At 37.2% G+C, this 21,523-nt stretch overlaps 1 protein-coding gene across 3 annotated transcripts in view; it reads left to right on the top strand.

The window, feature by feature from the left end:
- TLK1 (tousled like kinase 1) overlaps positions 1 to 21,523 on the top strand; it is a 156,628-nt gene that overhangs the window by 44,714 nt on the left and 90,391 nt on the right. For 2 of the 3 annotated variants that reach the window (XR_002823968.1, XM_004375524.1), the window contains exon 2: positions 19,340 to 19,458. Coding sequence is in view for 2 of the 3 variants with exons in the window: in XM_004375524.1 (XP_004375581.1) it covers positions 19,340 to 19,458 (119 nt within the window). In the remaining variant the exon portion in view is untranslated. Of the gene's footprint in view, positions 1 to 10,113; positions 10,137 to 19,339; positions 19,459 to 21,523 lie in introns of those variants that run through there. The other variant, XM_023730579.1, reaches the window with a different exon arrangement.

A 21,523-nucleotide genomic window follows, 5' to 3' on the forward strand; every position in this document is an offset into this window, starting at 1 on the left:
GTGTGCGCTTTCCCACCCCCCACTCCTCTTAGCCCCGGCTGGGGCTCCCCTGCTTCCCGTGTCCAAGGTCTCTTGGCTGGGGGGGGCCGGGGGGGGGGGGACACAATTCAGTCCATAATAAGAGGCTAGACCAAGAAAAAGTACTGTGAAGCGGTAAATCATTATTATGTTTTTTAGGTACATATCAAATGTTTACCTCTGAGGAGTGGGATTTTGGGAGACAAGGGAGTATTGGAACTTTTCACTTTTATATTTCTATATTGTTTATTACAACAAACATGTATTACATTAAATAATGGGGTAAGGGTACAAACATCAACATCCTAGACATTAGTGAGCTGAAATGGACTGGTATTGGGCATTTTGAATCGGACAGTCATATAGTCTACTATGCCAGGATTGACAACTTGAAGAGGAATGGTGTTACATTCATCGTCAAAAAGAACATTTCAAGATCTATCCTGAAGTACAACGCTGTCAGTGATAGGATAATATCCATACACCTACAAGAAAGACTAGTTAATAAGACTGTTATTCAAATTTACACACCAACCACTAAGGCCAAAGATGAAGAAACTGAAGATTTTTACCCGCTTCTTCAGTCTGAAGTTGATCGAATATGCAAGCAGGATGCATTGATAATTACTGGTGATTGGAATGTGAAAGTTAGAAACAAAGGAGAAAGATCAGTAGTTGAAAAATATGGTCTGGGTGATAGAAACAACAACGCTGGAGATCGCAGGATAGAATTTTGCAAGACCACTGACTCCTTCATTGCAAATACCTTTTTCAGCCAACATAAATGGTGACTATACACATGGACCTCGCCAGATGGAATACACAGAAATCAAATTGACTATATCTGTGGAAAGAGACGTTGGAGAAGCTCAATATCATCAGTCAGAATAAGGCCATGGGCCAACTGTGGAATGGATCATCATTATGCAAGTTGAGGTTGAAGCTGAAGAAGATTAAAACAAGTCCACAAGAGCCAAAGTATGACCTTGAATATATTCCACTTGAAATTAGAGACCATCTCAAGAATAGATTTGACGTGTCGAACACTAATGACCGAAGACTAGACAAGTTGTGGAATGACATCAAGGACAACATCCATGAAGAAAGTAAGAGATCATTAAAAAGACAGGAAAGAAAGAAAAGACCAAAATGGATGTCAGAATAGACCTGAAACTTGCTCTTGGATGTAGAGTAGCTAAAGTGAAAGGAGGAAATGATGAAGTAAAAGAACTGAACAGAAGCTTTCAAAGGGTGGCTCAAGAAGACAGATTAAAGTATTATAATGACATGTGCAAAGACCTAGAGATAGAAAACCAAAAGGTAAGAATACGCTCGGCATTTCTGAAGCTGAACTGAAGAAAAAATTCAAGCCTTGAGTTGCAATATTGAAGGATTCTATGGGGAAAATATTAAACAATGCAGGAGACATCAAAAGGATTTGGAAGGAATACACAGAATCACTATACCAAAAAGAATTGTTTGACATTCAGCCATTTCAGGAGGTAGCATATGATCAAGAACCGATAGTACTGAAGGCAGAGGTGAAGCTGTACTGAAGGCATTGGTGAAAAACAAGGCTGCAGGAATTGACGGAATACCAATTGAGATGTTTCAGCAAATGGATTTAGCGCTGGAAGTGCTCACTTATCTATGCCAAGAAATTTGGAAGACAGCTACCTGGCCAACCGACTGGAAAAGATCTATATTTATGCCTCTTCCCAAGAAAGGTGATCCATCTGAATGTGGAAATTATCGAACAATATCCTTAATACCACACACAAGTAAAATTTTGCTGAAGATCATTCAGAAGTGGCTGCAGCAGTACACCAACAAGGAACTGCCAGAAATTCTAGCTGGATTCAGAAGAGGATTTAGAACAAGGGATATCATTGCTGATGTCTGATGGATCCTGGTTGAAAGCAGAGAATACCAGAAAGATGTTTGCCTGTGTTTTATTGACTGTGCAAAGGCATTCATCTGTGTGGATCATAACAAATCATGGATAACATTGTGAAGCATGGAAATTCTGGAATAGTTAATCATGCTCATGAGGAACCTGTACATAGATAAAAAAGCAGCCATTTGAACAAAACAAGGGGGTACTGCATGGTTTAAAGTCAGGAAAGGTGTACGTCAGGGTTGTGTCCTTTCACCATACTTACTCAGTTTGTATGCCGAGCAGATAATCCAAGAAGCTGGATTATATGAAGAAGAACGTGGCATCAGTATTGGAGGAAGACTCGTTAACAACCTGCATTGTGCAGGTGACACAACTTTCCTTGCTGAAAGTGAAGAGGACTTGAAGTGCTTACTGATGAAGATCAAAGACTACAGCCTTCAATATGGATTACACCTCAACGAAAGAAAATGAAAATCCTCACAACTGGACCAGTAAGCAACATCATGATAAATGGAGAAAAGACTGAAGTTGTCAAGGATTTCATTTTACTTGGATCCACAATCAACACCCATGGAAGCAGCAGTCAAGAAATCAAAAGATGCATTGCATTGGGCAAATCTGCTTCAAAAGACCTCTTAAAGTGTTGAAAAGCAAAGATGTCACCTTGAAGACTAAGGTGTACCTGTCCCAAGCTATGGTGTTTTCAGTCATCTCATATGCGTGTGAAAGCTGGATGATGAATAAGGAAGACCAAAAAATTGTTCCCTTTGAATTGTGGTGTTGACGAAGAATATTGAATATACCATGGACTGCCAAAGAATGAACAAATCTGTCTTGGCAGAAGTACAACCAGAATGCTCCTTGGAAGCAAGAATGGTGAGACTATATCTCACATACTTTGGACATGTTATCAGGAGGGATCAGTCCCTGGAGAAGGACATCATACTTGGTAAAGTAGAGGGTCAGCAAAAAGGAGGAAGACCCTCAACAAGACAGATTGACGTAGTGGCTGCAACAGTGAGCTCAAGGATACCAATGATTGTGAGGATGGCTCAGAACCAGCCAGTGTTTCATTCTGTTGTATACAGGGTTGCTATGAGTTGGAACTGACTCAACGGCACTTAACAACAACATCAACAAAAGTATGAAACCAAAGTAGATTCTTGTGTAGTTGGTACTTAGGAGGTTAGAGATAGTATAGCAGTTAACTTTCTAGTAGTGAAGAGAAGCTAATTACCAGGTCATATTTTTACCACTTTTCCTATTTTGAAACTTCCCTAGATTTCTCCTTCCTTGGCATGTATACACGTTTGTTTTTCTCATATATATTCACGCGCACACTCATGCTCTTCTTCTGGACCCTTTTTTTGAGATAGGGATGCTCAGCTGAGTGGTATGAGCTCTCAAAAAAGGCAGTATAACTTGTCAATGTCTCGATTTTTTTTTAATCTTTAAAACGCAGGCTATAACATATATAAATATGAATATAAAAGTATGTGGGTATATGTGTACACATCTGTGTGTGTGTATAATACATATATACAACGGTAAGTCAAAAAGTACTGCTATAAAATCAGAAATCTTTATTAAACAAAAATATCAAAATGTGAGGTATTATTTCTCAACATATCCTCCATCTGGGTCTATCAACTTCTGAAGGTGGTGTTTCCATCTCTGTAACCCTTCCCCTAAGAATTTGGGGACTTCGATTTACACCATGTCAAAACAGCAGTTTTGGCATCCTCGAGGGACTCAAATCATGTTCCTTTTAAATGTTGTTTGAGTTTTGGGAACAAAAAGAAGTCTGAAGGGGCAAGATTGGGGCTGTAGGGTGGGTGGCATAAGGTGTCCCAACGAAATTCTCGTAGGACAGCCCTTGCTACCCTCGAAGAATGAGCAGGTGCATTATCGTGGTGGAAAAAAATTCCTCAGTGCAACTTTCCTGGCCTTTTTCTCACTAATACATTTTTCAGTTTTTCTTAAAACTTCTTCACAATAAGCCCTGTGATCGTTATGTGTCCTTCAAGAAAATCTGTCAAGATAACCACTTTGGGACCCCAAAAACCAGTCACCATAACCTTCTGAGCAGTCTTCCCTCTCTTGGCTAATCTTTGAGGTCTTCCCAACCTTCTTTAAAACACTTGGTCCATCTAAGAACTGTTGTTTTATGTGGGGCAGCATTCCCATAAGCTTGTTGTAAAGCTTCAATGATTTTGGGATGTCCACTTGAGTTTTGTTAAAAATTTGATGTTAGCCCTGACCTCAGAATAATTTTTTTCCATGGGACAAAAAGTATCTTTTTTTTCTGAAGGTACCTTAATGAGATTAAGACAAGTGTATTACTGAGAGAACTTGTCTGCACCCATCCACTGATCACAGAGACATGTTTAAACATGTTTTGTTTGGAATAAACCCGTGCATGTATGAACTGGAACCCAGTAGCAATACTTTTTGATTTAACGTAATCCATGTGTGTGTTCAATGTATACATAACATGCACGTGGATAGAGATTGGTTTTTGAAAAGCAGATTATTATAAGCCTGAGACTAGAGGAAGAAGAGCTTGAGTAGTTACATTACCACTACATTAAAATAAAGAAATTAGGCATTGAAGCATATGACATTCTGCCTACTAGGAATTTTTAACCCTGTCTGTGTTTATTTTTGATGAAAGAAAAATTAGTTGTTAGACTTTATTCTTTATTAATAAGAATAAAATGGAAATTAAATTACTTTCATCATCTAAGGTCATGATAGTAGAGAGACGCATAAGCCAGAACTCTTTATGCTCTACCTCTGATATAACTTCATTTGCTTATATGAGTAATTTGGTCTCAGTATATCGGAGTCCTTTGCTATAAGGGTTGTAACAAAAGTGTTTGAAATGACCTGTATCTTAAAGATAAGGCGAGGTATTAATCTGACTTAGAGTGATTCTAGATCAGACCTGTCTTCTCTTTAGCACATGCTTGTAAAATTGAACATGCTGAGTCAATTCAGGGATCTGATTCTCTGTGCTTTTACTCTTCTCAGTCATTATTGGTAAAATATTTGGAATGGGTGCATGTGAGTGTGTTTATGTATATATATATATAGCACATACGAATTTGCATGTGTAGATAGATGGATAGATATACATGGCTCAGAAATAATTTCGTGGAACAGAATAAAGTACAGAAACGAACCCATGTTTATATGGCCAGAGAGGTATTTCAAATCAGTGGGGAAAGATTAGGTTAATGAGAAATTTTTCTTTCTCACTATGTGACATTTTCTTTTGGAAAAAATTCTAGATATATACAGACAAGTTCTAAATATCAATATCTAAAATCGTTAGAAGAAAATGTAGGAGATGTTTTTAGTAATTTTATGGGGGAGATAATTGTTAGAAAATAAAGAAATCGGACTAATTTTGTGATAGGTCACTTAACATATTTATTTAAGTACCAAAAAAATTAGAATATTTGATTTTAAAATAGGAAATCAGACTGTGGGATAAATGATGAAATGTAGTCAATGAAAAGGATAACTTTGTTCATGGAGATATGATATAAAATACTGTTAACGAAAATAGATATGTTCTATTTATTAAATATGTTTAAGTGGATATTTAGAAACAGGAGCCAAGTATAAACAGTATAGACTTCTTAAATTCTTTTTCTTTTCCATACTTACAAGTACATTAAAAACTATTGAAAAGGAATGATTCAATGGGATATTTTGTTGAAATAGTTTAACTTTATCATGGTGTTTGTTTTTGATAAATGGGTTCTCTGCCTTAACAGCTGTTATATGAAAAGAATTGCCTGAAGAAAAACCTTAAATGTTCTGTATATATCAGCTTATTAGATAGCATATGAAAAGTAACAATTGAAATCTGGAATGAATTAAAATATTTCAGATTTAAGTTTTTAATTTAAAGATGTGAGGTGGTGGCTCAGCAGCAGTTGAATCTGTGAGTGGAAAACTTTTGGTGAGCAAACTTTGGGGGGGGCTGTTTTTTAATTGTACTTTAGATGAAGGTTTACAGAACAAACTAGCTTCTCATTAAACAGTTACTACACAAATTGTTTTGTGACATTGGTTACCAATCCCATGACATGTCACCATTCTCCCTTCTTGACCTTGGGTTCCCTATTACCAGCTTTCCTGTCCCCTCCTGCCTTCTAGTCTTTGCTCCTGGGCTCTTGTGCCCCTCTAGTCTTGTTTTGTTGTATGTGCCTGTCTAATCTTTGGCTGAAGGGTGAACCTTAGGAGTGACTTCATTACTGAGCTAAAATGATGTCCGGGGGCTGTACTCTCAGGGTTTCTCCAGTCTCTGTCAGGCTAGTAAGTCTAGTCTTTTTTTGTGAGTTAGAATTTTGTTATACATTTTTCTCCAGCTCTTCTGGGACCGTCTGTTGTGATCCCCGTCAGAGTAGTCAATGATAGTAGCCGGACACCACCTAGTTGTACTGGACTCAGTCTGGTGGAGGCTGTGGTAGTTGTGGTCCATTAGTCCTTTGGACTAATCTTTCCTTTGTGTCTTTGGTTTTCTTCATTCTCCCTTGCTCCAGACAGGGTGAGACCAGTGGAGTATCTTAGATGGCCACTCATAAGCTTTTAAGACCCAAGACGCTACTCAACAAAGTAAAGTGTAGAGCATTTTCTTTATGAACTATGTTATACCAATTGAGCTAGATGTTCCCTGATATTGAGGGGGGCGAGACTTTTTGGTAACTGGTATTAAACATTTGAAAACATACTTTCTAGATGTTTTGATTTTGTTTTAGCTGTCAAGGAAGGTGAAGACTTAAGGTAATTAAAAAATGGTATAATGAAAAAATTAATTTCATAAACAAAGTGGTATAACTCCAGACTTATATTGACTAACCAGAACTAACAAAATATCCAGATAGATGCATTCTTTTACATTTCCCACCTTAGGATGCCATACTTTTATAATAGCTAACATTGAGAGAGAGAGTGAGTGAGTGAATGTGTGTGTGTATGTATGTGTGTGTTTATGTGTAAGAGGGAGGGAGAGATGTTTATTAGAAAGGGGCATGACAAACTAATGGATCAAACTGTTACGTTGTGTTTTCCTAAAATCTTCCTTCATAAAATAGGATTATGTGATTGACTCTAATTTGGACTGTAACATCCCTTGTTAAGTATTTTATGTGAAGTTTTGGATTTATTAGGGAACACTTTAGCAAGAATAGTAGCATAGCAGCATAATTAGGAGATGGGATATTCCTTATTAATGATGTAGTATTTACAGTGACATTTATAATTTCTTTTTCAAAACTATAAGCATTTGTTGTATAATGGATTATGGCAAAATTATGTTTTCTTCGGAAAATTTCACCACTTTAAATTGAGGGCTTAATTTTGAATATGTGTCTGAAATGACAGTTTGATTCCATAAAAGACTGAAATCTTTGAAATGTGCCCTCTAGAACAGGAGTTGGCAAACTATTTTTGCATGGCCTGTGAGTTTAGAATATTTTTATATTTTTACATGGTTAAAAAAATCAAAAGAAGAATAATTTTGTGACATATGAAATTTAAATTTCAGTGTCTATAAATAAAGTTTTATTGGAACACGGTCACCTGCTTTCATGCTACAACAGCAGGTCTGAGTAGTTGTAACAGAGACTGTATATAGCATTCTTACCACTTTATACTGCTGCTTTGGTTCACTACAAATTTCAGTGCTGTGGTTCTAACTTGATAGAACTTTGAGTCCCATGTGATTTGCCAGTTTGCAACATTTTATTTTAATTTCGTCATTACCAGTGTATATCCATCATGTCAAAACAAACGAAGAAAAATGTGAATTTTGAATAGCATGGTTTTAAGGCAAGTAGAGGTGGATTATTTTGTTATTGAATTAGATAGCAAAACATTGTGCTTATTATGCAGTGACACTGTAGCTGGTATAAAAGAATGCAATATACATTGACATAATAGACGAAGCACTCGTCACAATAGTCCCAACACTCAGGAAAGCAACAGAAAAATTAGAAAATTCAAAATGAAATATCTTATCATAGCTTCATTTCTTCATAAAAATAATAAATGAAAATGTGACTGTTACCAAAAGAAGTTATTGAATGCTTCATTTGTTAGCCAAGCAAGGAAAGTGAATTACTGGTGGTGAGTTCATTAAATCATGTTTGATTGCAGCAGTCAAATATATCCAGAGAAAATAAACTTGTTTAAGACTATTAGCTTTTTGGTAAGAACAGTTGATTTAAGAGTTGAGGACATTGGAAGCAACATCAGAAGTCAACTTAAAAAACAAGGCAGATGATTTTGAGTAGTTTTCCTTGGCTGTTGATGAGTCAACAGATGTTATTGATACTATTCAGCTGTTTATTTGAAGAGTCAATGCCAAGTTTGAAGTGACTGAAAAATTAGCCTCTATGAATAGTCTGTGTGGAACCAACTACAAGTGGGAATATTTTCAAAGTTGAGAAAACACTAAGGATAATATGAAGTGGAATCTGCTAAGATGTGTTACAGTTGACGGTGGTGAAAATATGTGTGGTACAGAAAAAGGCTTAGGCTTAGTTGGGCAAATTTAAAAAGCTTGTAAAAATGTACGGTGTTCAAAGTCTATAGTTATTCATTGTATGCACACTTATTATATCGTACATTCTATTGTGTGGTTATTCATCAGTAGGTGCTTTGCAGAAGGTATTTGAAACTATCATGTGTTATTGAATCAGTACCATCAAGGTGAACCTCACTGACTGTCATGGACTTAACCATCATCAGCTGCATAAATTTGTGTTAGAAATAGAAGCTGAACATCCTGTCTGGCTTAGCAGTGGTAAAGCTTTATTGCAATTTTTTGAGCTTAAGGTGGAGATTGAACTTTTTCTGAACAAAAAGAACCACTCTTATGAAACAATGATTGGTTTTGGAAATTAGCTTTTTTTTGTAGACTTGGTAATGTTTCTTAATGAATTTGATTTAAAATTACAAGACAAAACTGTGCTTATATGTGAAACTTAGATTTCAGTAAAGTCAATTCAATGACAACTAGTGTTTGAATCATAAGTAATGTGAAGCTGCTTTATACACTTCTGTGCCATCAAACAAGTGAGATCTTCATTCCCACACAAATTTGCATGGATATATTTTCCAAGCTCAAACTACAGTCCCAGCATCATTTTTCAGACATTGATGCAAGTGCAATGTCTGATATATTTCAAAATCCATTTAATTGTCCAGTTGAGGAACTTCCACCTAACCTTGAATTGGAAGTGATTAATCTGCAATCTATTGACATGCTAAAAGGCAAATATGAAGAGAAGGATCTAATCGAATTCTATAACTGCTTTCCAAGTAATGAATATAACTAATTAAAATCAGATGCTTGTGGATTGATATCAGTATTTGGCAGAGCCTATCTCTGTGAAAAGACTTTTCAAAGATGAAATACATAAACTATCATTACAGATCAGCAGTAACAGATGAACATTTCAATCGGTTTTGATGATAGGAAACCCCAATTAAATGTAAAGGTATTCCCCCTCAAAAGAATTCCGTTCTTCTTAGTAGTAGACCTGTATTTTTAAAATCTGTACTCAGTTATTATGTTTTTAACTTGTCAGTAAAAAGTTTGTCGAAATTTTCTCTTATTATATAAATATCTACATAAATATCTAAATGATTTTGCCTGTGGATCTTCAAAGACTAAATACTTATGATCTGGCCCTTTACAGAAAAAGTTTGCTGACCCCTTCTCTACAGCAGTGCTTCTCAAACATTAATGTACATGGTAATTACCTGGGAATCTTACTAATATGCAGATTCTGATTTAGTAGGTCAAGGGTGGGACCCAAGGTTTTGCATTTCTGATAAGCATCCTCGTGATACTGATGCTGCTTGTCCATGAACTGCGTTTTGAATATCAAGCTCTAGTAGTCAAGGTTAGATTTTAGACAGGGATGTTAATGTTTGTTAATCATCTGTATGTGCCAGAAATTGTATCAGGGGTTCCTGCGTATATTGCTTCTTTAAAATCTTATAAAAACTTGTTAGAAGGTGTTAAGCATCAAGGTGGGTTGGATCCCCTAGTAAGAGTTTTCAGTTAGAAACTTTTTTTTTTTTTTCCTTTAGTGTATAACTTCCTCTAGGACCTCATGGAAGAGGGACAAGGTTCCAGAGGAAGCTATACATCTGAGAAACAAAAGCAATGGGAAACAAAACACACCACATTAAAGTAAGACTTGATGGCCTTATTCTCCCTGATAAGTTCCAGTGTGCTGTCAATCAGTTATCAAGCCAGAATGGGCATACTATATAGCACATACTTTTTGTAAATATTTTCTCCCAGTCTCTTGCTTGCCTTTTCATTTTTGTAAGTATGTCTTTTGAACTATCAAAATTTTCAAATTTTTATGAAGTCCAATATATTGATTTTTTTCTTTTATACCAAAAACACCAAACCCATTGCCATACTTTTTGTGTCCTGTTTAACAAATCTTTTGCCAAACCCAAGTTCAGTAAATTTTCTGCTATGTTTATTTTTCTCAGAGATTTTATAGTTTTAGCCCTTACATTTAGGTCTATAATCCATTTTGACTTAATTATTTGTATACAGTGAGGTGTAGGCCAAGGTTTTTTTTCCACATGGATGTGCACCATCAGTTGTTGAAAAGACTAATCTTTCTCTATTGAGTTGCCTTTTCACTTTTGTTAAAAATCGATCATACATGTGTGGGTCTGTTTCTGTATTTTCTTTTATTCGCTTGATCTATGTATCTTCCTTTTGCTTGTTTCGATTATTGTCCTATAACTTTACTCTTTTTTCTCAACATTGTTTTGGCTATCTATATTTGCTTGTAATTTGTAGAATCACCTTGTTAATAGCTATCCCCCCCGCCAAAAAAAAAAAACAAAACCCTGCTGAGAGTTTGATTGGTACTTTATAGAATCTATAGATAAATTTCAGGATAATTGCCATATCAACAATACCAAGTCTTTAAAAAAAAAAAAACAAGTCTTCTAATTCATGCGCCTGGTATATCTCTTCATTTATTTAGGTCTCTTAAAATTTTTTATCAGTGCTTTGTAATTTTTAGCATACAGATCCTGTACATATTTGTTAAATTTATAGCCAAGTGTTTTTCTTTCTCCCCTCCCCGTCTTCCTCCTTCTCCTCATCTTCTTCCATCTTAGGATTATTGTACATGGTACTTAAAAAAAAAAAATTTTTTTTTGGTTATCAGTTATTCAGTGTTAGTATATAAAAGTACAATTGATTGTTGTACAGTCTTGTGTCACTTAATGTCCACGATACATTCTGTGAAATAGGATGTTATGTGATTTGGACGTTGTGTGAACACCATAGGCAGGACCCTGTAATTGGGGTAGAACACTTAGATTTTATTTCAAGGGCAACGGGAAGTTTTGTAGGGTGTTAGAGAAGGGGAGTGAGAATGACATCTTCTGATTTCGTTTTTGAAAAGCTCTCTGGCTGCGATGTGAAAGGACTCTCAGGGGCAGCTTGGGAGGTCAGGGAGGAGGCTGCTGGAATAGTCCTGGAGAATGGTGATGGCTGACTGGGCTGGAGTGGCAGCAGAGAGGATAAGCAGAAAGACTTGGGTTGTATTTCAGAGGAAATTTCACAGGAGTTGTTTTTACAAGAGACATAAGATACATGTGTTACACCTGGGAAGCTGTTAAATCCGCTACATCCCATTCTCCAGTTGGGATTTCTGAACTCTATTATAACTTTATGGGATCACAGACGTTACGTGGTGCACGACTGTATATTGACCTTGTATCTTACAACCTTGCTAAAAGTCTCTTGTTAGTTCTAGGAACTTTTTAATAGAATCTTTGGAATTTTCTATACAGACAGTCATGTTGACTGTAAATAAAAGAGGGTTTGATTTTTATAGATTCTTTGGAATTTTCTATATAGACAGTTATGTTGACTATGAATAGAGAGGATTTGATTTCCTTCTTTCCTGTCTGTATGTCTTTTTTTTTTTTTTTTTCCTGCCTTATTGCACTGGCTAGAACCTCTGATAAAATATTGAATAGGAGTGGTGAGAGAGGACATCCTTGCCTTGTTCTTAATCTTAGGGGAAGACATTCAGTCTTGGTTTTATGTTGCTTATGTTAACTTCTGTTTTATGATTTTGCCTTTAGGTTTTTCATAGATGCCCTTTATCATGTTGAGAAAATCCCCTTCTTTTCTGGTTTGCTGAGAGTTAGTATCATGCATAGGGGTTGAATTTTGTCAAATGTTCTTTTCTTCATGTATTGAATTATCGTGTTCTTTCTTAGCTTGTTAAAAAGGTGAATTAGAGTGATTGATTTTCAAATCATGAAGCAGCTTTGCATTTCCGGGGTAAACTCCACTTGGTTGTGACGTATTATCCTTTTTTAAATTGTGGATTTGATTTGTTAATACTTTATTGAGAATTTTCAAGTCTTTGTTCATGAGGAAACATTGGTCTGTAATTTTCTTTTCTTATAATTTCTTCATCTGATTTTGGTATAGGAGTAATGCTGACCTCACAAGATAAATTGGGAAGTGTTTCTTCCTCTTCTATTTCTTGAATAGATTGCATAGAATTTATATTATTTCTTCCTTAAATATTTCATAAAATTTGTTAGTAAAGCCATTTTGTTTTGTTTTCATTTTTGCTTTTTTTGGAATTTAGAAAGTAGTCTATTTAGGGGCATAGTTAGATTGTAAGACAATGAAACTTGTGTTTGGTTTGAGATATATTGAGCTTGGAATGATGACTGGACAAGAAGAAATGAATTACACCATGATACTTGGTCCAGTTTTAGTTCCCACTCTGCTACTTAAAGTTTAATGACAGCTAAGGTAACTTCTTGGAGCCACTTCTATTTATTTTATTATGCAGGGGTGCTATGAAGATCAAATTTGAGAAGGTAAAAAGCTTTGGCTAATAATAATAGCAAATGTATGTTGTGCTTTCTGTATGCCTGGCACTCTTCTAAGGACGCTCTATGTAAACTCAAAGCAGAGAATCTGTGGGGTAAGTACTATTACTTTTATCCCCATTTTACAAATACAGAAACAGGCACAGAGAGAGGTTAAGTAACTTACCCAAGATCACACGGCTAGTGAGTCTAGATTTACAGGGTGGTTCCAGAATCCCTGCTTTAAATAATTACTATCCTGTACTGAATACGACTATTATTCAAGTTTACGCACCAACCACTAATGCCAAAGATGAAGAAATTGAAGATTTTTGCCAACTTCTCCAGTCTGAAATTGATCAAACATGCAGTCAAGATGTATTATTCATTACTGGTGACTGTAATGCAAAAGTTTTAAACAAAGAAGAAAGATCAGTAGTTGGAAAATATGGCCTTGGTGATGGAAACAAAGCCAGAGATCCATGATAGAATTTTGCAAGACCAACAACTTATTCATTGCAAATACCTTTTTTAACAGCATAAACAGCGAGGTGACTATACACGGGGACCTCATTGGATGAAATACACAGGAATCAAATCCTCTACATCTGTGGAAAGAGATGATGGGGAAACTCAGTATCATCAGTGCATACAAGGCCGGGGACCGATTGTGGAACAGACGGTTAATTGCTCTTATGCAAGTTCAAGTTGAAGCTGAAGAAAATTAGAACAAGTCCACAGGAGCCAAAGTACAACCTTGAATATATCCCATCTGAATTTAGAGATCATCTCAAGAATAGATTTGACGCATTGAACACTAATGACCAAAGACCAGACAAGTTGTGGGATGACATCAAGGACATCACACGTGAAGAAAGCAAAAATGGTCATTGAAAAGACAGGAAAGAAAGAAAAGACCAAAATGGATGTCAGAATAGACTCTTAAACTTGCTCTTGAACGTAGAGTGGCTAAAGCAAATGGAGGAAATGTTGAAGTGAAAGAGCTGAACAGAAGATTTCAAAGGGTGGCTCAAGAAGGCAAAGCAAAATATTATGATGAAATGTCTGAAGACCTGGAGTTAGAAAACCAAAAGGGAAGAACATGCTCAGGATTTCTCAAGCTGAAAAAACTGAAGAAAAAATACAAGCCTCGAGTTGCAATATTGAAAGATTCTATGGGCAAAGTGTTGAACGACTCAGGAAGCATCAAAAGAAGATGGAAGGAATACACAGAGTCACTGTACCCGGCGATGTTTGCCTAAGTCATCTTGTGTTGCTGTAACAGAAATACCACAAGTGAATGGCTTTAACAAAGAGAAATTTATTCTCTCACAGTCTAGTAGGCTACAAGTCCAAATTCAGGGCATCAGCTCCAGGGAAATGCTTTCTCTGTTGGCTCTGGAGGAAGGTCTGTGTCTTCAGTCTTTCCTTGGTCTGGGAGCATCTCAGCACAGGAAGCTCAGGTCCAAAGGACGTGCTCTGCTCCTGGCACTGCTTTTTTGGTAGTATGAGGTCCCTATGTCTCTCTGCTTGCTTGTTTCTTTTATATCTCAAAAGAGATCGGCTTAAGACACTGTCTAATCTTGTAGACCTCATCAATATAACTGCCCCAATCTATCTTTTTACATCACAATGGTAGCATTTACAACACTTAGCGAAGTCACATCAGATGATAAAATGGTAGACAGTCATACAATACTGGGAATCATAACCTGGCCAAGTTGACAGATATTTTTGGGGGACACAGTTCAATCCATGACAGTGTTCATCCATTTCAGGAGATAACATATGATCAAGATCCTATGGTATTGCAGGAAGAAGTCCAGACTGCATTGAAGGCATTGGCAAAAAACAAAGCTTAGGAATTGACGGAATACCAATTGAGATGTTTTAGCAAACGAATGTAACTCTGGAAGCACTCATTTGTCTATGCCAAGAAATTTGGAAGACAGCTACTGGCCAGTCGACTGGAAGAGATCCATATTTGTCCCCATTCCAAAGAATGGTGATGCAACAGAATACAGAAATTATTGAACGATATCATTAATTTCAGTGTAAGTAAAAAATTTTTCTGAAGATTATTAAAAAATGGTTGTAGCAGTACATTGACAGGGAACTGCCAGAAATTCAAGCTGGATTCAGGAGAGGACGTGGAACAAGGGATATCATTGCTGATGTCAGATGGATCAGATGGATCTTGGTTGAAAGCAGAGAATTCTAGAAAGATGTTTACCTGTGTTTTGTTGCCTATGCAAAGGCATTCGGCTGTGTGGATCATAACAAATTATGGATAACATTGCGAAGAATGGGAGCTCTGGAACACTTAATTGTGCTCATGCTGAACCTGTACATAGACCAAGAGGTAGTCGTTTGAACAGAAAAAGGGGATACTGCATGGTTTAAAATCAGGAAAGCTGTGCATCAGGGTTGTATTCTTTTACCATACTTATTCAATCTGTGTGCTGAGCAGAGAATCCGAGAACTCAAACTGTATATATGAAGAAGAATGCAGCATCAGGATTGGAGGAAGACTCATTATACCATGGACTGCCAGAAGAACAAACAGATCTGTTTTAGAAATACAGCCAGAATGCTCCTTCGAAATGAAGGTGGCTACATAAACCAGAGACTTCATCAGCCTGAGACCAGAAGAAGTAGATGGTGCCTGGCTACCACCAGTGACCACCCTGACAGGGAACACAGCAGAGAGTTGCTGATGGAGCAGAAGAAAAACGGGATGCAGAATTCAAATTCTAGTAAAAAGACCAGACTTAATGGTCTGACTGAGACTGGAGGGATCCCAGAAGACATGGCCCCCGGACTCTTGTTAGCCCAAAACTAAAACCATTCCCGAGGCCAGCTCTTCAGACAAAGATTAGACTGGACTATGGGACATAAAATGATACTGGTGAAGAGTGTGCTTATTAGCTCAAGTAGATACATGGGACTAAATGGGCAGCTCCTGTCTGGAGGCGAGATGAGAAGGCAGAGAGGGTTAGGAGCTGGTTGAATGGACCCGGGAAATCCGGGGTGGCAAGGAGGAGTATGCTATCATAGTACAGAGAGAGCAACTAGGGTCACATAGCAATGTATGTATAAATTTTTATATGAGAGACTAACTTGAATTGTAAACTTTCACTTAAAGCACAATGACAAAAAAAAAAAAAAGGGGGTAGCTAGACTTCATCTCATGTACTTTGGACATGTTATCAGGAAGGACCAGTTCCTGGAGAAGGACATCATGCTTGATAAAGTAGAGGGTCAGTGAAAAAGAGGAAGACCCTCAATGAGATGATTGGCGCAGTGGCTGCAGCGATGGGCTCAAGCATAGCAATGATTATGATGATGGCACAGGACTGAGCATTGTTTCCTTCTGCTGTACATAGGGTCACTATGAGTCGGAACTGGTGAGAGGGCACCTAACAACAACAACTGCTTCTCTAAAATAGAAGCGAGGTAGAATTTAAGCATGGTAAATGCAACCATAGGAGCCCTGGCAGCATAGTGGTTAAAGTGCTCTGCTGCTAACCGAAAGGTCACTGGTTGGAAATTAACCAGCCGCTCCATGGGAGACTTGGTAGTCTGCTCCCATAAAGATTACAGCCTTGGAAACCCTGTGGGGGAGTTCTACTCTGTCCTGTAGGATTGCTGTGAATTGGAATTGACTGGAGGGCAGTGGACTTTTTTTTTTTTTTTTTTTAAATGTAGCCTTTAGTGCAAAATCTTTCTAAGATGTAACAGTGTATTTACTCTGCAGTTGTTCTGCTTTCTACTGTCAAGTTTCTGAGAGTTTATAATTAACAAGTATTATTTGTCTAGGTATTATTTTATTGAACTGGTGGAGATACATACTTCTGTGGATATACTGATTTGAGGGTAGTGGCAATGAGGTTGTGTAGGGCATTATAAAAATACAAATTTGCATTGTCTTTGTTTTCTTAAAGTATCTCACACAAATTTTTAAAATATGATTTTAATATTTTCAAATAATCCTGTGCCAGGGAAAAATTGATAGTTTATCACACAGCAAAACCTCACTGGGTTATAAGCTGTTTGAGGCCAGGAATCATGTCTTACTACTGCTTTATTTCCTCTGCCAAATGTAAGACTTGGCCGACTTGACATATAATAGTTGTTCAAATTGAGAATCATTAATTTGAAGCTAGGTGGAGTATGAAAAGAGAACAGAGGGCTTTGGATTGACTCTTAGGGGACGTTCATAGTTAAGAGAGAAGAAGGGGAAACAGGAAAGGTATGGTTGAATTGTGAAAAGGTGGAACTGTGTATTATAAAAGCCAAGGGTAGAGAGTTTTTTTTTTTTTTTAATTCCCTGGAAAGGTATAGTATACAGTTTCTGATGTAATAGGATTAGAAAAAAAATATTGATGATATTTGAAAACACATTTGTCAGGAGTATACTTATAATAGAAACCAGATTCCAAGGATCTAAAGAGGATGTGGTTATAAGTCACTAACTTAAGGATTAAAACAGAAATGATAATATTAAGAGTATGAAAGTCAAACTAAAGTGTTTTAAAATACCTATAAAGGAGATCAGAAGGAAACAAGCTATTGAAAGCAAAAAAATGCAATAGCAAGGTGGTATACATGTGAATACAAGATTTCTTGGATATCAAGAAGTAATTGGATCAAAGGCAAAAGTTGAATGCTTTAGCTTTTTAGAGGGAATTACCCCTTCTTCTCTTCTTCTGAGATGAAAGGGAGCCCTGGTGGCACAATGGTGAAGAACTAAGGCACAGTGGTTCGAGCTCGATGGCGACTGCTGTTGCTGCTGAGAGGAAAGAAGGTAGAGTGGACAGGGGAAGATACATTCAGGTACCCATTGTTGTGGAGTTGATTCTGACTCATACCGATCCTACAGGACAGAGTAGAACTGCCTCATAGGGTTTCCAAGGCTGTAATATGTATGGAAGCAGACTGCCCAATCTTTCTCCCACATAGCAGCTGGTGGGTTCGAACCGCAGACATTTCTGTTAGCAGCTAAGCACTTAACCACTGTGCCACCAAACCAAACCCATTGCCATCAAGTCAATTCTGACTTGTAGCAACCATATAGGACAGAATAGAACTGCCTTATAGGGTTTCCAAGGAGTGTCTGGTGGATTCACCTTTTGGTTAGGAGCCTAGGTCTTAACCACTGTGCCACGAGGGCTCCTTTATATTCAGGTGAACCACCCCCGCCAAAACAAAACAGTTGCCGTTGAATCGATTCCAACTGATAGCCACTCTGTAGGATGGAGTAGAATTGCCCCATAGAGTTTCCAAGAGTGGCTGGTGGATTCGAACTGCCGACATTTTTTAGTCAGCAGTCGTAGCTCTTAACCACTGTGCCACCACGGCTCCTTATATTCAGGGACAGGGATACAAAATAAATGTTGAAGCATGGCTTCTCTCCATGCTGTCCTCTATACAGATGAGGATGAAGGGTAAGAAAGGGAATTTTAAAATGTAAGGTCTTCAGGAGTAGTCCTTAACGTCTGGGAGAGGAATGTCAGAATGTGTAGAAAAGGGCTAGTCTAAATTAGTGAAAGTGTTCTCCAAGTGATTCTTTATTCTGGATAATATTCTCCCTGTCCCCTTCGAGAACTATACATTTATGTCAATTTTAGCGTTTTTGTCAGTAGTGAAATTAGCAGAGATGGATAAAAGTTTAATTGAACTTCAGCAGGAATCTGTGGTGCTTCTGTCTTCATACTAACAATTACATGAGGGTGCTAATTTTTTTTTTTTTTTTAATTTCAAGGTGATTGTTCAAAAAAATAGGTGTTAACTTCTATGGTCTGTTTGATATATGAGTGCATGTTCTGTCTACTCTCTGGAAACTTAAAATTATAATTGCAAGAAATCTTCAGAGTTGTGACAATAATACAGTCATTTCCAGCTTAAAATATAGTCAGATGAGGTATATATATGAACAAAATAATTAAGTAGTAATGTCACTTAGTGCCAAAATTCTAAGTAAGCCTAGAATAAGGAGATTATTCTAGGAGAGCAGTATTTTTCATATTGTGGACTACGGTCCATTAATGGTTCACGAATTCAGTTTAATGGCTCAGAACCAGTGGGTTTTTTTTTTTTCTTTTTCTTTTAATGATCTAGAATAGACTAGAGAATGTTAGAGTGCATTGCATGCAGTAACATTAAGTATTCGTAAAACTTTTTAACATATGTATGTACATATGTACTGAGTTGGAAGGAAGATATATTTTTCACTGTGGCTTGCGGTCAAAGGAGTTGGAAATCCACTGTTTTAGAGGAATAGGATGTTCTGCTAAATGGGTGTAGCCATTATATAAATCTTAAAGTACTGACAGTGCTCTTAATTTCATCTTTGTTTAGCATTCATTTATAAACTTTGTATTGACATTTTAACTAACCATATATATGTGTATATATATATATACTGTTTGCATGTATGCATATATGCATATACATGTGTGTATATACACACAGATATGTGTATATGTATATATATATTTTTTTCCCCCGTCTTAATAGGTGCAATGGATGAGCTTCATAGTCTGGATCCAAGAAGGCAAGAATTGTTGGAAGCTAGATTTACAGGCGTTGCAAGTGGGAGCACCGGGAGCACTGGCAGTTGCAGCGTTGGAGCTAAAGTGAGTAAATTTGTAATCTTTATCTGACATTCTTTCTTTGTATGGTCTAAAATATATTCTGTAAGGGTCTCTGCGTATATTCATAATGGCAAATTCCTACTTAATATAATTTCTATATTGTGTTGAAAAATGAAATCAGTGTTTATTAACCTGACTTCTAATATAGCATAATGTATTTCAAGGACATTATGGTATAATACGGCAGAATATATTTCAGAGATAAAAAGATTTTGGTAGATTGTACTGCCTTTCTCCCATTATATAATTTCTTTACCTTTTCTGTTCTTTGTTTCTTCCTTGCCCCTGCCACCCCTATTGCTATCTGTACATCTAATTCACTGCTTCTAACTGCTGCATAAAACTTAATAGCATATCTCTACCTATGAGGTCTTCCAGTGATAGACACCAGAAAACCAGAAGAATTGTGGGAAGACATCAAGGACACCATACATGAAGACAGTGAAAGATCATTAAAAAGACAGGAAAGAAGGAAGACCAAAAAGAATGTCCGAAGAGATTCTGAAACTTGCTTTTAAGCTCGGAGTAACTAACGTGAACAGAAGACATGATGAAGTAAAATAGCTGAACAGAAGATTTCAAAGGACGATGGCTCAAGACGACAAGGTAAAATAAGATGAAATGTGAAAAGATTAGAGTTAGAAAACCAAAAGGGAAGAACACAGTTGGCATTTATCAAGCTCAAAGACCTGAAGCGAAAATTCAAGCTTTGAGTTGCAATTCTGATGGATTCTGTGGGTAAAAAACTGAATGACACAGAAAGTATCAGAAGAAGGAAGGAATATACAGAGTCACTGTTCCAAAAAGAATAGGTCAGTGTTCAGCCATTTCAGGAAGTAGCATATGATCAAGAACCACTGCACTGAAAGCATTGGTGAAAAACAAGGCTCCAGGAATGGGCAGAATACCAACCGAGATGCTTTGACAAATGGATGTAACACTGGAAGCCCTTAGTCCTCTATTTCAAGAAATTTGGAAAACAGTTACCTGGCCAGCCCATTGAAAGATTTCCGTGTTCATACCCATTCCAGAGAAAGGCAGAATCAAACGGAATGCAGAAATTATTGATCAGTGTCTTAGTCATCTAGTGCTGCTGTAACAGAAATACCATAAGTGGATGGCTTTTAACAAAGAGAAATTTATTTTCTCACAGTCTAGTAGGTTACAAGTCTAAATTCAGGACATAAGATCCAGGAGAAGGCTTTCTCTCTCTGTCGGCTCTGGAGGAAGGTCCGTGTCATCAGTCTTCCCTTGGTCTGGGAGCCTCTCTGTGCAGGAACTTCAGGTCCAAAGGAAGCACTCTGCTCCTGGCACTGCTTTCTTGGTGGTATGAGGTCCCCATGTGTCTCTGCTCACTTCTCTCTTTTATATCTCAAAAGAGATTGGCTTAAGACACTACCCAATCTTGTAGACCTCGTCAGTATAACCTCATCATAGTGATAGAGTTTACGGCACACAAGGAAATCGCATATAACTTCATCACAGTGTTAGAGTTTACAACACATAAGGAAATCACATCAGATTTACAAGATGGTACACAGTCATACAATACTGGGAATCATGACCCAGCCAAGTTGACAGATACTTCGGGGGGACACAATTCAGTCCATGACAATCAGTATCATTAATATCACATGCTAGAAAAATTCTGCTGAAGATAATTAAAAAATGACTGCAGCCATGCATCAACTTGGACCTGCCAGAAGTTCAGGCTGGATTCAGAAGCAGGTGTGGAACGAGGGATTGTTGCTGTTGTCAGATAGATCTTGACCGAAAGCAGAGAATACCAGAAAGCTGTTTACCTGTGTTGTATCAAACTACACAAAGGAGTTTGACCATGGGGATCATAACAAATTATGAATAACATTGTGAAGAATGGGAATTTCAGGATACTTAATTGTGCTCAGGAGAAACCTGCACATGGATCAAAGGCAGTCGTTCGAACAGAACAGGGGGATGCTGTGTGGTTCAAAGTTTGAAAAGGCATGTGACAAGATTGTATCCTTTCACCTTACTTATTCAGTTGGAAAGCTGGACTATATAAACA

The sequence above is a fragment of the Trichechus manatus genome, unplaced genomic scaffold (genome assembly GCF_000243295.1).
Source record: "Trichechus manatus latirostris isolate Lorelei unplaced genomic scaffold, TriManLat1.0 scaffold00037, whole genome shotgun sequence".
Classification (NCBI taxonomy): domain Eukaryota; kingdom Metazoa; phylum Chordata; class Mammalia; order Sirenia; family Trichechidae; genus Trichechus; species Trichechus manatus.